Source organism: Dermacentor variabilis, chromosome 2 (genome assembly GCF_050947875.1).
Source record: "Dermacentor variabilis isolate Ectoservices chromosome 2, ASM5094787v1, whole genome shotgun sequence".
Classification (NCBI taxonomy): domain Eukaryota; kingdom Metazoa; phylum Arthropoda; class Arachnida; order Ixodida; family Ixodidae; genus Dermacentor; species Dermacentor variabilis.
This window is the reverse complement of record NC_134569.1, coordinates 47,194,226-47,208,852: the sequence shown is the minus strand read 5'-3', so window position 1 is coordinate 47,208,852 and position 14,627 is coordinate 47,194,226. Positions and strand designations below refer to the sequence as shown.

The window sequence follows — 14,627 nt, the reverse complement described above, 5'->3', positions numbered from 1 at the left end:
GTGTGTGTGTGTGTGTGTGTGTCATGTTCTGTTTTGTTGTTTTCTTTTTCCATAAATTTCTAATATATAGTTAACCTTTACCTCCACAATTTCACATTAGCCCTCAATTCTTATGTTTTCCAATGTTTTCCTTAATACTTATGCTTCTTAATAAAGGCAATCTTTTTCGAAATACTACAGCCAACCTCGTCCACACAACTAGAACGCCGCTATACTAATAAGGCAAACACACGATTGATAATTGGAACAAGCTGGGGCTCACGTTCTAATTACTGAGACTAATACGAGAGTAAGTACCAAAACACTTCTTGCAATTGGCGAACAATCTAGCTGTGTGCGGGAGCCTGTTTACAAGCTGTTTCGTAAGGTCTAAAGAAGAAAGGGGGCTTCACTGCGTAACAATTATTGCAGAAAAGAAGTCGTTGAAGCCTTTCCGTCATCAGCGAAGGCTGCCGCTCCTCGCGACAATTCACGGCCAAGGAGAAGGAAGTAGTGACACCAAGGCACAACTTATGGCTTATTTATACCAGAAAGGCTTACCTTCCTTGTAGCTTTGTGAAGGACATAACGAGAAAGTTATGCAGATGAACTCACGCCAAATAAGAAGAGAAAATGCGATTATACGAATCGTCTTAGTGTTCTATCTAGAGCGTGATGTGGCAAGGTACTTTTGCACAGGGGCAGCTAGAGTTGTCATGAATAAACCAGGCACCAATCAACGCCCCAAACTTCCGGCTTTTCCACATTTGCCAGCATGCTGTTCTTTCTTTTTTCCCTCTAATCAACCGACTCGGCCAGCAGTGATGTAAATGCGGAAGAGATGCCGCAGGAAGCTTGTTAACGAAGGCTGTGATTCGCTCAATGTAGCAGCATAATATCACGGCCGCCAAGGAAGAGCGCGGAAAATCAAGGCACTACATTCAAGGGGAACGTAGGGAAGATCCCGTGTGGCGTGATTGCATTACTGCAGGGGAGAGACATCGCTCGGCAGCTAAAGGCCGCTCGAAGGGATCGCACTAAAACCGCACGGTTCGCTCCGCGCTGGACATTCCCGGAACAGATGGGGTTCGGGATGCGTGCGTCGCGCGCTCCGTAACTCCGTTTCCTCGGTCGTCCGTCACATTTCTTTTCTTTTTGCCCACCCGCCTGTCTCACCTGGATTCGGGAAGAAACTGCCTCTCGTGGAAGGTGATAGCCCCGCCTCACTCCCTCACCATACAGTCTCGCGAATTGAGGTCGGTGTAGGTCTGTCGCTAGAACCTTGTTTTGCTTCTTTCAAGCAGACTCGAGGCTTTCTGTAACCGCCCTACCCTTTCTACCCGTGTTGTCCGTTTCTGTTCTATGTAGCATTATTCTTTCGGCACTAAGCAGTAATTCTTGCTGTCGGTCTTCCTCAGCGAGAGAGATACGCTGTCCGCAGCGTGCTTAGCTTGATGGCGAATGTGTTTTCTAAGATTTACAGAAGCAGCTATTAAGGAGTATTTCAGTCAACCTTCGTCGTTGTCTCGCAGGTATTATCAGCATGTTTCCATGGAAAAAGTAAAGGTCACGAAGAAAAACTAGTTGTCCTTACCCAGGAGTAGTATTCTCTCTCGGTCGTTTTCCAGGATACTTTCATTTTTTCGTGACGTAACGTCTGGCGCGACGCCTCGTTGTAGCGACGGATCTGCTGGCTCTTTCAATGGGCGCGCACTGATAGGAATATCCCAGAAAACAGACAGATCGAAAGCAGAGCCACTGCACTTGATCCCAAGAGCGCGACCTGTGAACCATCGTGGCGTTTTCGGCGTCTTGACGTCGTAGTGCCGTCTTCGGGGTTGTTGTTGTCTTGCCGACTTCGGCTGTCGTCGTCGTAACTCTGTCTTAATGCATGCATTTGTTATTGTCTTGTCGACTTCGGCTGTTGTCGTTGTGCCGTCGTTGTCGTCGTCATTGTGGTTGGGCCAGCTACAACTTTTTCGGATTGCCGAAGAGGCTTATCTGTGGGTGGACCTCCACGATAGACTTTGTTGTTTAGCAAACAAAGTGAGTTAGTTCTCTGATAAGGAAAGGCAAAAAGCGCGAACATACTGAAAGTAAGCTTGAGTAAAGTACCACAACCTCCTTCTTTCTTTGAATATAATGAAGAAAAAAAGAACAGTTATCGAGGTATGCAGCAGTTTTGGATGACACGCTCACGGTTCCGTCGAAGGTAGGTTTTCTCTGTCACTAGGACAAAGGCGACGTGCGATGTTAGTCGAGGGAAAGACTATTGATGAGAGATATATGCACAGAGAAGGTCTCACGTATCGAAGTACATTTAAGGCTTTTATGCTCTTTGAATCACATTGGTACATACGCTTACTGGACGCACATCACACACTGCAGGTGCGCACACTGGCGCTACTTTGTTGGTCAACGTTCAGGGCTATATAATCTATCTATTCGACGAGAAGCGCTTACGTGTATTCACGTCAAGGCAAAGAACGCTTGCCTTTAAAAACAAGGAACACATTAACAATATAAGCTTGAATAACGCACTCCATCCAGCTACGTATGCTTCAGCGACAACGAACAGAGGAAAGCAAGGCAGCGGAAGTTCTCAGACGCGCAGCACTTACACGGGAGCTCTGGCAGAGCAGGGTCGACCGGCGCACGGGTCCGTCTGGTGGCAGGGACCCGGTTCCCACTGACCCTGGGCGAGGCCGGCGCAGCGGGCCAGGCACGCGCTGCGGTGAGTGCGTCCGTCGGCGCCGCACACCTCGCCTCCCTCCTCACCTTCAGCACTGCAGCCACAAGCCGCTGCGAGATACCGTGGCGTACACGTAGGCTCAAGAGGCTGTAGATTCGTCGTATGTCATACCACTGCCGCTGGATAAAACATCCAGCGGCCGTGGTCGAACAAGTGCGGACAACCGATGACGCCCGCCAAAAAATAGACATGGCACACTTTTTTTTAATGGCGCGATCAGGCAGTGCGCATAAAACGTAGTGCGCGCGTGCGTGCGTGCGTGCGTGTGTGTGTGTGTGTGTGTGTGTGTGTGTGTGTGTGTGTGTGTGTGTGTGTGTGTGTGTGTGTGTGTGTGTGTGTGTGTGTGTGTGTGTGTGTGTGTGTGTGTGTGTGTGTGTGTGTGTGTGTGTGTGTGTGTGTGTGTGTGTGTGTGTGTGTGTGTGTGTGTGTGTGCAGCATGTGTGTGTGCAGCGTGTGTGTGTGCGTGTGTGTGCGCGTGTGTAATTGTCTTGGACTTCTATTCGAGCTTACGCGGTACTTCATGCAACAAGATGTATCATTGATGCATCAAACAGCGCGATGAACTGAGAATGCAAAACCGCTTCCGCAAAGTCAAGAAATGCGTTCCGCGCGCCATTTTCAAGTGCGTGCTTGCGACACTGTACAGATCGCCGCACGACCTACCGTCCTGAACAAGGCAGTCGTGCGCTGCCCTAGTGCAGCGGATGTACCCGGTGCTGTCGCAGCGACAGCGCAGGCAGCCGTGCACCAGAAAGCGGCTTCCCGGCACTGCAAGAGAAAAAAACGATGCCGGATCAAAATTTATCTGCTTTGCGCCGTTGTCTGCTTTGCGCCGTTGTCTGCTTTTCGTGCATTGTTGTGCAACACGGCTATCAGCAGCTAATGCCTGTTTGCGGTCGGCCGCCCGTGCCGAATAACAAGGCTCCCGCTGACTCTGCAAATGCTATGGCAGCGTGTCGTAGTCCTCGCAGAAGCATTGCGTAAGTAAATGCTCTTATCTCTCGCTCTCTCTCTTTCCCTTTTTTTTTGCAAGAACGATACTTCGGCCGAACCCTAAGAGACTAATAAGAATAAAATAGAACTACACAGAGCGCCAGAGCAAAGAGAAAGCAAGGAGGCAAACTATCCATTGCACCAAGGCTGCATATCTCCTAGGTAACTCCTGGCTTGAGTGCTTTGAGCTTTTATGTCACACAAGGCCGAGAGATGATTCCTTTCATCGAGGAAGGCCGGCCGTGACTATCACGCGATCATAGTTCTTTAACCAAGCAGGGTTCTTACCAGTAACGCTAGCCTGGTTGGATGGCGTCACAGTCAGAGCGGTCAAGCCTACTGCTATCGAGGGAGTGTTGTCTGAATTCGGTCGCCTGCACTGTATACACTGGGTGATACAAGAAAGGAAGGGAGATAAAACAACAAGGGAGTCGCGGTATACCGGAAGGAATTTCGAACGTAGTTTTAAAAAAAACGTAAAGGAACACACGTTCACTGCCTGATGCTTGCCAGTCTACGAGGGATTAATGAAGTGATGCGGCGTAAATTTAACCACCCTGTTACGAGCAGTGGGTTGATTGAGCCCCTGCCTTGATGAACGACGCGTAAGCCCGACAGTCGACCAATCGGCTGCGCCGGCCAATCGGAAACTATCTTCACGTGACAGCACTTCGTGAATTCTGCTTCGAAATAACTTTGCGAGGATGTGCTGACAGGCTAGTGCGTTCAACAGGAACTACGTACGGCATTTTTTTTTTTTTGCTTACATTACAATGTATAAACCAAGCAATCAGACCCACCGGGTATATCTCGAAGGTTACGCGTTGCTCTGCTGAGCTCAAGGTCGCGGACTCGATCCCGGCCGCGGCGTTCGTGTACCGCTCATTGCGAATGCATGTTAAATAACCCCAAGTGGTCAAAATTATTCCGGAGTCTCCCGCTGTGGCGTGCCTCATAATTGCGTTCTAGTTTCTATCGGCTAATTCGCTTACAGTGAGACCGTGCGGCCAGCCAACACTTCCTTGGCGTCGCGTCATCGCAGCCTGTGGGCACGCAGTCGGTCAGGACGCCGGACTCCGAGCACCGGCACCGAGTCCAGCAGAGCCGGCCGCCCTCGACGCGGGGCAGTCGTGCCGGGGAGCCTTGGGGCACCAGTGTCCCCGACGCGGAGCCCACGGGACAACCTGCGTGCGAAGAACCGCGGCATGCAGCTGTCATCGCACACTATGCGTATTATTGTCCCGCTGGTCGTTCGCATAGCTCATTTTGCGTTAAAAACAACAAAGAAAGGCAAAGAAAGAAGATGGAAGGTCGCGACCGGTGCTTGGCACATATAGGGACTGTCGGTGGTTAGAGTGAGTGAGGATATTTTAACGCTGCATGTGCAACGGAAGTGGCCGGCGGTGGATGGGTCTTTGCTCGTGTCCCCTTTGAGTCGTCGATTTAAAAACCATGGTTATTGAACGCGCACCTTCCCGAGCGAAAAGCTGGCGACAGCATAGTTGTCATCGTTTCCAATTTAATCCGAATAAATAATCGAAGTATAAACGTGGTCAGATGTTCACATGGGTGAATGGAGAAACTCTAAATACGTAGCCTGTTCTCGCTCACGTACAAAGTTGTCCGGATTTTGCTCGGTTCATATGGTGTGCATTCCTGGCAGTTTCTTGAAACTTAGCGATAAATACTGCGTCAACTAACGCGTCCAGTTTCGACAACAATTCGAAACGTCAGCATCCTGGATTTGCACTCACCTATGTCAGTTTTGTCTTTATATCTCTGTTCTCTCTCATTGTTTTACTGTAGTCATTGTGATCTGGTTCCTTCTATCCTTTTCCCTTCTTCCTATCGTTCGCTTCTGTGCTTGTTACCCTTCTTCCTGGAGAGTTGGCAGGCGTTGTGCCCCTTCCGGTACCAACTGCTTGCCTGCTTCTTATGTTCTTTTCTCTCCTTTGATTGCATATATGTGTTCTAAAAAACGGCGTCTGCCACATCGCGCTAAGTTACCGTATATATGTGGCTAGGACTGAAGACCAGCTAGCCCGACAGTTATCGTACTTCTGGGCTGCTGCCTTGACACGTTACGTGTGGCATCGCACGCGAACGCCCTCCTGCGAGAGGGAGCTAGAGTGGTGATTGGCACGCTTACTTTTCAAACACCGGTACATGCTGCACGACTGTCCCGGGGCACAGTGCCGGTTGACGACGCAGATGGACGAGCTTCCACAGGGCCGCGATCGGCATGGTTGCGTCGCCGACTCGGATGCCGGTGGCTTTGTTGTTGGCTCTGGAAGGCAATGTGGAGAGAATGCGGGCGCAAGTGATTTACTGGGATACCAGTGTCGCATCTTCCCCTGGTAGCTAGCACTTGGAGAGGGGGACGATGAGAGATGAAAGAGAGCGAGAAAAATAAACACACACACACACGGACACGGACACGCTAAACGCACTAGGACGCGAACTCGAGGTATATGTAGTCTACGGAGTCTCGTCGTGGCCCGTATCGTGCAGGAACGTTTTAGGCGCCTTTGTGGCGCGTAAAGCCGAGGTAGGAGGACACTGATACGGTGTATGGTCAGACTAGTTTCCCTGAGACGTTCTTGAAGAGAACAAATTATTTCGCTGTGGTGTGGTCATTCGCTTTTGTTTGTTCTAAGGAATTCTCTGAGAAGTAATATGCAGGTAGAAGACGTCATCATGAACACGTACAAATGGGTGCCGGGCAGAACGTTCAGTAAGGAGGGTTGATAAGTAGAGTGGACTCAGCGCTTTAGGATTCACGAGGCGGCCGCGTATGCTGAATACAGACATGGTGTAGTCCTGGTCACTTTTTAGCATACAGCAAGTGAGTTACACTCATGTCATGAGCGGTCGTGACTCAGAACGGACAAAAGTATCGAAGGTAAGCTGCCTGTTGCACTTTACTTATTACTAAAAGTTCGCAGGTTTTAGTGGCTGTTGCGAAGAGAGCGGAGAAACTCCGAAGGATGAGATTTAGATTGCGCGACAAACTTAGGCCTGCCCTATAGCGTGCGCGTTCGATAAGTCAGTATTACAATATGCGGTGACATGCACCCAACGTCCGGCTGAAAGACTTAATTGGGCTGCAGCGGGCGGCCTCGTTTGCACGAACAAACATGTAAACTCAAAAGCGAGCCTCCGTGTATTCTTGGTGAGTGTTTTCTGCGCTCCCATCCACGAGGCAGAACAGAAATAGCAGTAGATCCTGGAGCAAGTGCCTGCCGTTCAAAAATGCGAGATGAGTCGCTTTAGAAAGGCTTCGCCATTAACGGACTCCAGTAGTCCAGTCTCAAGTTCGCATTCCCAGCTTTCTTTTTTTTTTATTTCATTGCGGAAATGAAAAAAAAAAGGGGCGCGAGAGGTGCTTTGCAATTCATCCCCTATGCGTTACGTCATCTGTTCTGAGCATTGCCTGCCGTCTCTCGCTAAGCGGAGATAAAAAAACAAAAAAAAAAAGAACGCGCGAATGTTTGTCAAACACAGAACACGCGCATATAGTGCGCCACTGCGGCGATAATGCCAGTCTGCGCTGATTTGCATGCGAAGGCACGCACGCACGCTTGCGAGTGCAGTCGAGGCAGAATTGCGAGAGATATCATCTGTAGCAGAGGAAACAAATGAGAGCGAACCTGGACACGGCGACGTCATCGGTAATTAAATTGTGGAGGTTAGCGCGTCCTGAAATTGCACCGTGGGTTATGAGTAACGCGGGAGTGGAAGGCTCCGGATTAATCTTGACTTCCCCTGGGTTTTTCTTCAACGAGCGCTGAAAGCACGGCATGTGAGCGTTGTTGTGTACTCTGTCGTCATCGGAATGGCGGCCGCCGCGTCCGGGTTATGCATGGAACTTCACGCTCGGCAGCGCAGCGCTGAGCCCCGCACTTCGGCGGGTTGAGTACGCAATCTCCGTGAAATGCGCCTACTAATGCGAAGGTGTTATGTGCCCCATTACGCGAAAATCTGGCGCCGTCGGCGTCGCCGGCGGGCGACGGTACCAAAAATAGCCGACGGCGCAAGCAGTAAAAACGCGTCAGAAATGCTAGGACGGAGGTTCCTGTAAACAAATAATAATAATAATAATAATATTTGGGGTTTTACGTGCCAAAACCACTTGCTGAATATGAGGCACGCCGTAGTGGAGGACTCCGGAAATTTTGACCACCTGGGGTTCCTTAACGTGCACCTAAATCTAAGCACACGGGTGTTTTCGCATTTCGCCCCCATCGAAATGCGGCCGCCGTGGCCGGGATTCGATCCCGCGACCTCGTGCTCAGGAGCCCAACACCATAGCCACTGAGCAACCACGGCGGGTTTGTAAACAAATGAAATCAATGGCTTCGAAAAGAAAATTCTGTAAATTACGCTATGGGTGGGAATCGGAAACCGGCACTCCAGGGTGCGACACGAACCCGCTTCCCCGCCGCCACAACGGCTCCACGGTTCAGGTTGACTAAAAGGTGTTGCCTAGTGCTTGCTTCATTGGGCACGTGGCCGCGCAGCCAGTGGGGTGGAGGTGGCCCCACGTCGTGAGTGTACGAAATGAATGTATAAAATAAAAAAAAGCATGAATGTCCAATTGAACGCCGTTGAGTGGTCCTTCGAGTTATGAACTCCTCGTGGTAGTCAAGCGAGCGCGTTGAGGCGCTTGGCGCGTTTTAATTTGGCCTCACTGAGGTCCAATTAGAACGCGAGCGAGAGCTGCTTGCGCGGGCAAGGAAAGCGCAGAAAAAGAAAAGCATTTCACTAAAGGAACTATAATAATGCTTTCGCATTCCCACACGTGAGCAGTCTTAAGTTTAACCTGCCGAATGTTTCGGCAATATGAGTCATCTTCCTATATTTATTTTTTCAGCGTTGTCAAAATCAGTGTCTGCTTAATTCCGGGAAAATTTGCAAAGAATATTGCTATAGATATAGCCCTGTTGTGCCCCAGTTCTTTGCTATCGATATACAAAGTAGAGTGCCCGAAAAAGCTCCGCTTATTTGAATTTTTAAACGATTCACGACCCGAGTTGAGTTTAGTGTATCCAATTTCAATTTTATTTCGCCCAACGTGGACGGATCATCGACCGGTGTCTTAATATTAGACGCACTCTCAAGCGATGTCCTCTGGTATGCGCAAATGTTTGGGTTTTGCATTAGTGAATTACTACGGGGAGCGCAGGATGAGATCTTATTTATTTAAGTTACAAGGCACGCGAACAACCGGGCACAGCGGCGGCGGCAGCATTTTCACAATACCCGTCTAGGCTACAGAACCGCGAGCTTCGCTCCCAATGGAAGGATGACTTCGTGAATGCAGCGCACGGCATTCTTCTTCACTAGAATTTATTTATTTATACTTGCTTATTTGCTGGTTTTAATTGTGCCTATCGATTCAACGCTAATGCCCTCGGTTACCTGGGAATTACAAAAACGCGCATTGCCTTTCAAGAAGTATCATTGCGGAGAAGCCAGCTATTATTACCAACTTTCGCGCGGAGATGGCTGCCTTTTCTTTCTTTATTGATTTACTTTCTTTAAGTGCGTTGCAAGTATGTCATAGTCGTCTTGTGTCGTTCGAAATTCCGAGACTTGTTTCTTTTTTTATTTTCTGCGTTTATATTTTGGCACTGCATTGCACAAGCGCGTGCAAGCGCCTGAAGATAGGCACTCGTAGCGCACGCAGTTGCCGCTTGCATGTTGCGGCACGACCCTCCTCGGGCTGGTGGTCGGCTAGCTCTCTCTGGCATCCTGTAACTTCTTCTCTTTTTCTTCCCCCCGACCCTCGCTCTGTTTTTATTGTCCGAAAGTATATCCTTCGGCGGGACACGCCTGTCCCCGGCCTTCCACGTGTCCGCTTCCTTCCCACAACCTTTCACGGACGAATAAAGTCCTTCTCCGGAGACTTCGGGCCGGTGCGGCCTATACAGCAGCCATCACTCGTACACTTGGGGTCATTCACATGAAGACAATGTCCCATGCCCGTAGTAGTGTCCTCCCCTGCTTCTGCAGCGGATTTCCGCCATCTACATTGGACGTTGTCCTGGGACGTAGACAGTCCGCAAAAAATTATTTATAGATGAGAAGTTCAGGAACTGACCAGGCTGAAGGCTGTAAACGATGGCTCGTTGATAATGCATTCCGTAAGTAGCTGTTGCAATATCTGCATGAAAAGGTACTCCATGCTTGCGTGTAATTTCCTTCCCACATTACGTCGCTGCGCAACCCCAGGCGAATAACAATTTAAAGAAAGAAATCATTATGGATGAGGGGAAAGAAACGTACTCGTTTCGAGCCCGAGGATTGAGTAGCACGGTGCTCCAGGAGGCGCCAGGGAGTCGCAGAGGGGCGCCAGTTGCCGTCCGTCCTTGCAGCGAGCCGCCAGTGCCAGGCAGTCCGCCCTGTGAAGCAAGTGCGTCATTCAATACACAAGCAACGTTTGATCGGGCGCTAAACACTCAGTATAAAAGTTGATTCTCTCTCTCTCTCTCAACCATGCCAGCGCTCGCAACGGCAAGTACGCACTCGGCGAATGACGGAAGTTGCCTCCGAGATTTAGGAGCAGGCATTCACATTTATTGACACCTTTTTCGCATTCCTAGACAAGTGACACACAAGGGGTTTCAGACATGAAGGCACGAACCAGAGCAAATACTAAGTGAATCTTGCTATTGCAAACAAAACGCAAGCAGATCACTCATCTCGGAGGCACACATGACGCTCAAGAAGTTTCAGACACAAGTGCGAAGGCTTCTAACTTGCTATGGCAAGTAAAAATAAATGGAAATGAACTTCAACAAATACTAAATTCAAACTGTATGTGCGCACAAATGACGGGCAGTGTCAGCCGAGAGCGAGATCTCAAAGGCCCGAAAGGAATCGCAAATACTGATGCCTTGCCGATGCCGATGCCGCATTAGCATCGCTGATGATGATGAGGCAAAATGCTGATGCCGCAAAAGCTGATGCCTTACACAGATTACTCAAGCCTTCAGTAGTTTACATTAAAGCCGTTATAGTAACTGAGAAAGCTTTTGCCGAACCACCAGCTCGCTCTGCCAAGGCTCGTTGCAACTTTTCCACCTAATTACGAGCTTTATATTGTGCCGCACACTCTTGCTGCTTTGGGCCATTTCCTGCGATTCGAGAGCAGCCCTACAAACCCTGCAGTTTTCCCTACGCCATGGGTTACACGAGCAGCTAGTGCATGAAATAAGGCACACTCATCACCACGCCCTCGAGAAAGGACACGACATTGTATTTCAGAGGTTATCGAGCCATCGCAGAATTTTCAACAACGACAGCGCAAATGAAGCTGCGCGTTCGGCTCATCAAAAACATCAGCGGGTTCATATACCACTCTCAACAACGGATGCTGCGCGGCAACCTAAAGCACTTGCTCGCCACATCATACTTCTACGATGGAATTCCCCTGGTTTAAATAATGCACGCTTGGACTCTCTCAACCCTAACTTACGACTTCGCCTGCCAGTTGAACTCTCCCATCGCGAAACAACTTTATTGTGTCGCATGTGGTTAGGCGTCGCATTTACAAACACCTATTCATTCCTAGTAGGAATGGCCAACAGTGCGCCGTAAAATTTTTGCGGGTGCGAAGGCACTCCATAGCACCTTCTGTGTCACTGCCCATCCTTTGGCACTCAACGACATACACTACAAGCCAAACTTAACCTGTTAGATAATAGAGCGCTATCGGAGGGAAAGATCCTGGGATCATGGCCTATGCATTCTAGTATGCAAAAGGCCACAAAAGTTCTTCTGTCCTGTGAAGGCTACAGGACTGTACGCACGATTGTGACAGCTGGCATCTGTGCGAATAACTCACTCTTTATTATTTCTTATATTTCCGTCTTATGTACTCTTCCCCTTTCCCCTCCCCAATTGTAGGGTAGCCAACCGGACACGTCCTTGGCTAACATCCCTTAGTTTACCTCTTCGTTTCTCTCTTTTTCTTGTTGCTTTAATCAATATCCATATACACAAAGTCAACTCTGTTACCACAAAGCTTCAGCTTGACACGTCCTCTCGTCTGGCTGTGGCGACCATTTGAATATATTCCACCGGTTCCTGCTTCCCGAGCATGAATGTGTCCTGTGGAGTGTGGATAAGCTTGTAACTAGCTTACACTGCCACGTGCCAAAATACGTACGGGGTCACCGTTAAGTGGCGGACAGACGACGCATCGCGCATGGGTCGCCTCGTTTAGCTCTTTGTCACGCCGCCGTCAACGCAGTGCGCGAGTTCCAGGCACCGTGCATATGTACCTGCAGAGTGTGCTCGAGTGGTGCGTGGCGTGGCAGGGTCTGAGGTTGAGTGTGCAGGCGAGCTTCCTCCACGCATCCGCGGGACAGTCGCCCAGCACCGAGGTCGTGGCCTCCCGCGTGGCGCCCCCGCCGCTGCCCACCGGCGCAGCCGTCGGCGGTCCGGTGCGCTTCCAGAGCCGAGCGCTCTCCCATGCCACGCGGTCGGCGCTGGCGTCGCATCGCCGGTACAGCGACCATGGCCTGCCTCCCATGTCCGCGCAGAAGCTCAGCGGTCCTCCGCAACCCAGCTCGCACGGCTCGTCCACTGCGATCAATGTTTCCCTTTGGAGGTGTATTTAGGAGGGCAGAAAAAAAAATGGGGGTGGTGCGCATAGGGTAGGCATTACCAATTCATGACCGACAGCTTACCGCTGTCCTTGAAAAGAAAACTTAAGCAATCTAGCTAACCGTATGACTTTGGAAAAGTGGTACAAAGCCGAATTTACTCAGCATCGATTGCATTCTCTCAACGTAACCATTGCAACTGCGGCTGTTACCCGGGCTTCTGCGAAGAGAGGAAACAATGCTGTGCCACATACGCCTGGGCGTTGCATTCAACAATGCATGTACATGTTTAAGTGGAATTGCCGATAGCGCTGAGTGTAATGCCTGTGGTGGTCGAGGAGATTGTAGAACACCTACTGTGCTACTGCCCATCTTTTGAAAATGAAAAGCATGACCTCTGCAAAATTCCAAATCAGTCGGGTACAAAACCATTCACCTTGAACAAGATCGTGGGATCGTGGCCTCGCATATCGCAGCTACAAAAGACCAAGAAAGCGCTGCTGCGATTTTTGTAGGCTACCCGACTGAGTGACCGTCTATGATCCGGACTGAGGACCGTCTGTGATATAGAGCAGAAAACTATTACTACGTCGGCGATATCCACAGCGGACTTTCTCTTCATCCCTTAATCTTTCCCTCCCCTTTCCCTTCCCCAGTGCAGGGTAGCTACCCGGGCTTGCCTCACATTTATCATTTCTCTCTCTCTCTCTCTCTCTCTCTCTTGAAAATAAACGTATACAATCATTGCATTCAACCGGCACTAACATACGTAGCAGGAACTTGGGGTTTACAAAGAAGCTTGAAAAGAAGTTAACAACCGCGCAGCGCTAAATGGAACCTAAAACGTTAGGTGGGGGTTAGACAGCGAGCAGAGATAGCCGCTACTATTGTTGAGATTAGGAGAAAGAAATTGAGTTGTGCAGGACAAATAATACTCAGGGCGCATAACGGGTGCTCTATTACAGTCACAAAGTGGGTGCCTAGGAAAGGGAAGCGCAGTGGAGCAAGGCAGAGAACCAGGGGGCGTGATAAAATTATGAAATTTGCAGGCACAAAGTGGGGCCAGCTGGCGCAAGACAGGGGTGAATGGAGATCGCTATGAGAGGCTTTTGTCCTGCAGTGGACATAAATGGGATGATGAGGACGATAAGGATGATTATTTAGGAGGGATTACCAAAAAGGGTAAACCTGCTCTTCTTCTTCTTCTTCTTCTTCTTCTTCTTCTTTTTTTGCCATACAACAGTTATTAATGTCGAATTCGACGAATATCCTGCTCGTCGCGCTCACCGTGCCCAAAAGAACGCTGCGAACTCTCCTCGCTTTACAAAATGTCGCGCGGCTAGAAAAACGCCGTAAATGGCTCCGCCCTTGTGCATCGCAATGCGTCGTGCGAGGGCTTCGTCCTTACTGACACAGCCTGGGTCGTTACAGGCACAGGTAACTTCAAGAAATAAAAAAAAAATATGTAGGCAAAATTCTAGAGTGTAATAGGTACAGCAAAGCTTGAGTAACTCAAGCAGGCTAGGTGACTATTTGTCGCGATTCCATTTCGAAGGCGACACCATTAGGGGATGTCAGCCCATTTCAAAGAGCATGCCACTATCAGCCGTGGCCGGGAAGCAAAGCGCCGGATTCTGGCAAGCAATGCATTTCGCCGCAATAACACCAAGTTTCATCTTCTGCCGTGAAGAACCTCGTCGACAGAGGGTTTGCAGTTTCTGAATAAAGCCAGCATTCCTTCTCCTTGCGGGTTATTTCTCGATCTAGTGTCCTTTAATTGAGCGTGAAAACTAGTCGCACATGTAGTACGAGATCGCCTTCTTTGCATGGCGCCCTGTTATTGTTGTGAGATTCACGTTCTCATCAGCAAATCTTGCTCCGTGCAGCGCATTCTTGAGCGGCGTTATGAGATGGAAGCGTGAAAACACTAAATCAGTATTATGAACGGCGTTTTCAGAAGCACCGTACGTCCAACCAAATTTCTGAGTTGTTTCCTTGTGTTCAGTCTGACAACGGGTATTGTCCTGCTGGATCAGAATGGATAAGTCCCAAACGTTGTAGTAGCTCCCTACGGCCCACTGACGGTGCTATTAACGACTAATGCGCAGAAAGCATTACTGCTGCGAACAATGGAGCCTTCTACTGGTAGCTTTGTTCGGGACTATGAAAAATACAGCGCATTACTCTTTCGGGCATCCCTAGAAAAAAGGCCTGGAAGTTTACTAGATGAGGGTTTCCGGTTCGCCTCTGTGCACGAGTTGGAAAAAGAGGGTTAGAAAGCGAGGGAGAAA

General features: G+C 49.6%; 1 protein-coding gene across 1 annotated transcript in view; it reads right to left on the bottom strand.

Moving 5' to 3' along the window:
* The window catches only part of Reck (Reversion-inducing-cysteine-rich protein with kazal motifs), a 48,820-nt gene that overhangs the window by 5,443 nt on the left and 28,750 nt on the right, over positions 1-14,627 (bottom strand). The window contains exons 8-13 of the mRNA XM_075680394.1: positions 12,013-12,316; positions 10,013-10,128; positions 5,874-6,011; positions 4,717-4,908; positions 3,395-3,499; positions 2,601-2,781 (exon numbers count right to left, since the gene is read on the bottom strand). Coding sequence (XP_075536509.1) covers positions 2,601-2,781; positions 3,395-3,499; positions 4,717-4,908; positions 5,874-6,011; positions 10,013-10,128; positions 12,013-12,316 — 1,036 coding nt within the window. The remainder of the gene's footprint in view (positions 1-2,600; positions 2,782-3,394; positions 3,500-4,716; positions 4,909-5,873; positions 6,012-10,012; positions 10,129-12,012; positions 12,317-14,627) is intronic.